We start from the raw sequence: 5,415 nt of genomic DNA, 5'->3' as shown, positions 1-5,415 counted from the left end.
TCTTGTTTATTGATATCAAAATTCCGATCCCTCAAAGCTAATGATACGTATATCCGACTGCAATTTCGTGAGAGAACAACCCGAGATTTAAAATTCCTAGTATTTGATTTGAATTGTGACAATTTTCTAAACTTTGATAGAATTAGTTACCGATTTAGGACTATACTCATAATGAATCTTGTGTTTTTAACTTGCAAAATTTTAAATCAGTATGTAACCCAACCCTCATCACATGTCTCAAACAAAAGAGAAAAGAAAAATAACACCAAAGACTTATAGTTATTTTAACTATACCTTTTTTTAAAACTATAAAACTAAGGCTTTTTTATTCTCAAGAAAGGACAAAAACTACGTTAACCCGATGAATAGAGGCCCGTTATTAAGCATCCACTAATTTATTGTATTAAAATTAATTAGTAATAAATCAATTTGTATTAGTCGAGTGGTCAAATCACTCGTTTGTTCAAGTAGGTATTGAGAATTCAAATCTTATCTTATACATGTAACGACTCATTGACCAGCAGCAGATCAGAAGATATCTCCTCCTATGACAGTAGAACTCGCCAACAAATAATTCGTAACCAAATTTCAAGGAAAAGAAAATGTACATGTGGGTAGTGGGAATTTGTGTCACACACTCACACATAGGTTGCATTCAAGTAAACTTATATATGGCCAATTTTTCAAACCGTGTAATAGTTAGTCTTTTGAGTGGACACTAACAAAAGAAATTAGTCTTTTGAGACGAAGACTTGTATGCTCTACAACTTTCCTTGCATTTTGTGGGAAAAAAACATTGACTCTCTTCTCTCCAAACAACACTCAATTCATTATTCTCCGAGTTTTCTCTCCCCAGTCCACACATGCATACACTTTGCAGCTTCTATGATATATGTAAGGCAGGTCTACCACACTCTTCATCTTCTTCAATTCTTCCTTGCAACCGAATGACACTGTTATCATAGTAATGATGTGCGTATTGTGCATGACTTTGAATTGAATTAAGAGAAACCATTATGACTTGGTTTTGCTTACTTTTATATATAAAAGGCATATGGTATGGCTTAATAACCAGTGCTAATTACTTAACTCCGTTTCTTGCAGCAGTTCATTGGATTTCTCTTTTACGGCTTTAAAGGTTATCTAAAATCATTTTTCTTAATTTTCAATTCAAAGTCCCCTGTGTTATTTGCCGCTTTGGCACAGTATTTTAGTTTTAAAATTACTTTGATTGCTCACTTAATTCAGGCTTATGTTGTTAGCTGTAACCAGGAACTGCCTAAAAAGTCACATGTATGGAGCATGGTTTTTATTGCATAGAGAATGATGTACATAGTTTGATTAAAGATGCTTGCTGTAGAATTAATGAGATGATGCAGAATTTCCATTTCTTTCTATTTTGAATCAGAGGATTGACTAAGAGGAATTCAACTGCAGGGAAGAGTAGATTCAATTTTGTTTGGCTTGCGTGATCCGAGTTTAGAAATTTGAGTATGGTAGGACTTGAGATCATACCAATAGGCACAATTTTGGCAGTGCTAACCAACCAGGTCTTGAAAACGGCTCATGCAGCGGCCGATGTTCTTGTAGGCAAAGAAAGTTTCAAAATCCTCTCAAAACATCTCTTTGATATTGAGCCTGTTCTGAAAGAACTACAGCTTCAAGAGCTCAATGAATCTCAAGCTGCAAGGGCTGCTTTGGAATCACTAGAATCAGATGTCAAAAGGGCTAACAATTTGGTCGAAAAGTACAGGAACCGTGGCAGATTCTATCTTCTGGTTAAGTGCAGATACATAGTTGGGGAGGTTGAGCAAGTCACAAGAGATATTGGCAAGTCTCTGGCTGCACTTTCGCTTGCGAATACTGAAGTCCTAACAAGAATCTCTGATCAGGTTGATAGGCTGCAGAATGAGATGCAAAGAGTGGAGTTTGAGGCTTCGCGGTCGCAGCTTCAGATTGTTGAGAAGTTGGATTATGCACTTAGAGAACAGAAACTCGATCAGGCTTTCGCAAATGACATGCTTGAGGAAATAGCAAGAGCCGTTGGCGTGCCTGTGGAGCCTTCAGAGATAAGCAAAGAATTAGCCAGCATTAGGAAGGAGAAAGAAGAAGCTGCAAGCCGGAAAGAGCGAGCCGAGTACATTTTCTTGGAGCAGATCATTGAGTTACTCTCTAGAGCTGATGCAGCAAGGGACTATGAAGGAGTGAAGAAACAATACTTTGAAAGAGTTCAAGTCATAGAAAGGTATGATTCAAGGGAAAGATATATCTTACCACTCAATCCTTTCCTCTGCTCGATAACCGGCGTGGTTATGGTTGATCCTGTTAGCCTTTGTACTGGTACTACATGTGAGAGATCTGCCATTGAAGATTGGTTTCACAATGGGAACCGAACAGATCCAGAAACAAACGAGGTTCTTGAAGAAACTACCCTGAGGTCTAACATTCCACTAAGACAATCCATAGAAGAATGGAGAGAACTTAATTATTGTCTTGTTATAAGGTCTATCAAGGAAAATCTGATCACAAATTATGATGTGCATGAGTCTTTGAGCCTAATTCAGGCCCTTATGAGAGAAAATTCTATTAACAAGGATTGGATTTCTATTGGAGGGGTAACGGATGTTGTTATCTCTATCCTTGGAAACTCTAATTATAAAGAAGCCAAGTTGAAGATTCTGATTACTCTGAAAGATGTTGTAGAGGGACATGCAAGAAACAAGGTAAATCAATATGGATAAGTTGAATGCTACTTTCATGTTTCATTTCTGTTCATTCTTGATTCCTTGTATTCCTTATCTTATGCAAAATCATCAAGACTAATTTAAAGGCAATTTTATAGGAGAAGGTGGCTGAATCTCAAGGATGGGATCAGATTATTTGTTGCTTAGGGGGTGATTCTAGCACTTCAAAGGCAGCAATCGATCTGCTGTACGAGTTGCTTCAAGGGCGGTCCGGTTGGAACAAAAGCTTTTGCAAAAAACTCTCTCAGAATCAGAATGCAATTCCTTTCCTTGTCACCTTTCTAAAGGGATCAGACAACGATTCAGCCGAGGCAGCAGAAAAGATTTTGATGGAAGTTTTCAAAATAAATGAGGAAAGTATTACAACTGCTGCTAGATTTGGCTGGTATAAACCCCTCGTTGATCGCATGATTCAAGGTAACATGAATGTAATTATGCACACACATACATGATACATGTAATTTACAATGATTATAGTTTGTGTAAACCGTCAAATATACTTGTGATTGTTTGTCTTAACAGAACCAGATTCGAGACTAGGAATGGTGAAAGGCATAGTAAGCTTGGAGTTAAACCTGTTAGAGTTGAAAGAACTTGGTGAGGAAGGTGTTATACCTCCTCTTCTAGAAATGCTATGTGGAAGCATTGAATCAAAGGACTTGTCACTATCAGCACTGGTTAAACTAGCAGGATGTCCTCCAAACAAGAGAATAATCGCAGAATCTGGAGGTGTTCCTTTGATTCTAGATCTAACATTCTCAACGCGGATGAGGACATTCATTACTATCAAATGCTGCGAAATCCTGGAGAAGCTTTCCTTTGATGAAGATGGAATAGACTTGTTTGTTGACAGAGAAGGGAATCAACTTGAGTTAGATTCCATCATCACCAATTTGCTAGCATTGCAGCAGAGTTTCAACACTGGATACAATTTTCGCAAGCCTGCGCTGCGCGCTCTTTTAGGCATTTGCAAGTTTGAGACTGATTTAATTAAGAAGGCAATTCTTGCAGCCAATAGTGTCTCTCTAATTCTTCCACTTCTTGATGACTCTGATTCAGAAATCCGAGAAACTGCAATAAACTTGCTCTTTCTATTCTCCCAGCACGAGCCGGATGGAGTAGTTGAGTATCTCTTCAGGCCTAGAAGGCTAGAAGCCTTGATTGGTTTTCTTGAGAATGATGAGAATGACAATGTGAGGATGGCTGCGGCCGGATTACTTGCAAACCTGCCTAAATCAGAAAGAGAACTCACTATGAAGTTGATTGAATTAGGTGGACTTGATGCTATAATAAGCATATTGAGAACTGGTACAATGGAAGCCAAGGAAAATGCTCTGAGTGCACTCTTTAGATTCACTGATCCTACAAATATCGAGTCGCAGCGCGATCTTGTTAAACGAGGGATATATCCTCTACTTGTCAACTTTCTCAACACTGGTTCTGTCACAGCAAAGGCAAGAGCAGCAGCATTCATTGCTGATCTATCAATGAGCACTCCAAAGCTCACAATTGTTTCTAAATCGCCCAGCTGCTGGTTTTTCAAGTCGTCACGAGTTCCCTTATGCTTGGCGCATGGAAGCATATGCAGTGTTGCCACCACATTCTGCCTTATTGAAGCAAATGCCTTACCTGGATTGATCAAATTACTGCACGGAGAGGTTCATGCTACTGCTTATGAAGCAATTCAAACACTTTCTACATTGGTTTTGGAGGATTTTCCTCAGAGAGGAGCCATAGTCCTGCATAAGAACAATGCAATAACACCCTTGTTGGAGATTCTGAATTGGGGTTCTGATTCTCTCAAAGCTGAAGCTCTAGGACTATTAGAAAAGGTCTTTGTGTCAAAGGAAATGGTGGAGTATTATGGAACAACAGCCAGGTTGAGGCTAATTGGAATCACTGGCATGAATATCTATGGAGATGGCCACCTTAGAAGGAAGGCTGCTAAGGTACTATCTTTGCTCGAGCGATATTCGAGGTCATCGTCCTCTGCAATCTCCGGTGTTCCGGAGTGAAATTCATTTGCCACTTGGTGTTTTGGAGGGAAAATGTTGGAACAGATAAAGGACTTCAGTTTACACTTCAAACTTTTCCTTTCACCTCTGTTTGGATTTATCTGAGTTCATGTTACCTCATTTTCTTTCTTGTAATCTTGGCAATGGCCAACTAATAAGTGTACACTTTGTCTGTTTATAAATTTTCAAGTCCATTATGTGTAATGTGTACTACAACTTAGAAATCAAGGAACTTTTATTTAAAAGTAAATTCCTCAACTTGAAAATTTTAATTAGTTTCCAAATTAAATCTGCTAGAAGTGTAGATGATCAAATGTGATATTTGTACTTTCCTCACATATGGTTGAAATTTTCAATTATCTTGAAAAAATAATGTTGAATGGGAATATCATTGCCATACAATCATACATATCAGTAAAAAGTAATTAGCAATGGACCACGCCTTAGCAACTTAGCCAGCCTTACATTTATATAAAAGCTTAGGTAGCAAAAGAAATCAAAGGCTTTCATACATATTACAAATTTCTTTTTTTCCCATTATTCTTTGAAGTTTGAGTAATGAACAGGTGGGAACACATTTACACTTCGCGATAGAGTTTAGACCAATCAAGGCAATGAGCTGGCACATGTTCCATTATTTCTGATGGATTACCCAA

The 5,415-nt window shown here is 38.1% G+C and overlaps 1 protein-coding gene across 8 annotated transcripts; it reads left to right on the top strand.

Annotated features, from left to right (window-relative positions):
• The first annotated feature begins 712 nt into the window (after window positions 1-712).
• On the top strand, window positions 713-5,009 carry LOC107466126 (U-box domain-containing protein 43). 8 transcript variants are annotated; one of them, XM_021130439.2, is made up of 5 exons: window positions 713-972; window positions 1,108-1,138; window positions 1,438-2,723; window positions 2,843-3,161; window positions 3,267-5,009. In XM_021130439.2, the coding sequence occupies exons 3-5, from the start codon at window positions 1,494-1,496 to the stop codon at window positions 4,757-4,759; spliced, it is 3,042 nt and encodes a 1,013-aa protein (XP_020986098.1). In that variant the 5' UTR covers window positions 713-972; window positions 1,108-1,138; window positions 1,438-1,493; the 3' UTR covers window positions 4,760-5,009. The 8 variants fall into 8 exon arrangements, with proteins under 8 accessions (XP_020986098.1, XP_015940597.1, XP_015940595.1 ...); XM_016085111.3 differs by lacking the exon at window positions 1,108-1,138 and having other exon boundaries at window positions 713-894; XM_016085109.3 differs by lacking the exon at window positions 1,108-1,138 and having other exon boundaries at window positions 713-894; window positions 1,409-2,723.
• Window positions 5,010-5,415: the final 406 nt, after the last annotated feature.

This window comes from Arachis duranensis, chromosome 9, assembly GCF_000817695.3.
Source record: "Arachis duranensis cultivar V14167 chromosome 9, aradu.V14167.gnm2.J7QH, whole genome shotgun sequence".
Taxonomy (NCBI): Eukaryota; Viridiplantae; Streptophyta; class Magnoliopsida; order Fabales; family Fabaceae; genus Arachis; species Arachis duranensis.
The sequence above is the reverse complement of the archived record's forward strand: the minus strand, read 5'-3'. Positions and strand labels throughout refer to the sequence as shown.

Excerpts from the sequence above, each read along its gene's own strand:
- LOC107466126 (XM_016085111.3), top strand. The coding sequence starts at position 1,494 with ATGGTAGGACTTGAGATCATACCAATAGGCACAATTTTGGCAGTGCTA. Across the intron at positions 2,724-2,842 it reads AGGGACATGCAAGAAACAAG|GAGAAGGTGGCTGAATCTCA; the intron begins GTAAATCAATAT and ends GCAATTTTATAG. Across the intron at positions 3,162-3,266 it reads CGTTGATCGCATGATTCAAG|AACCAGATTCGAGACTAGGA; the intron begins GTAACATGAATG and ends TTGTCTTAACAG.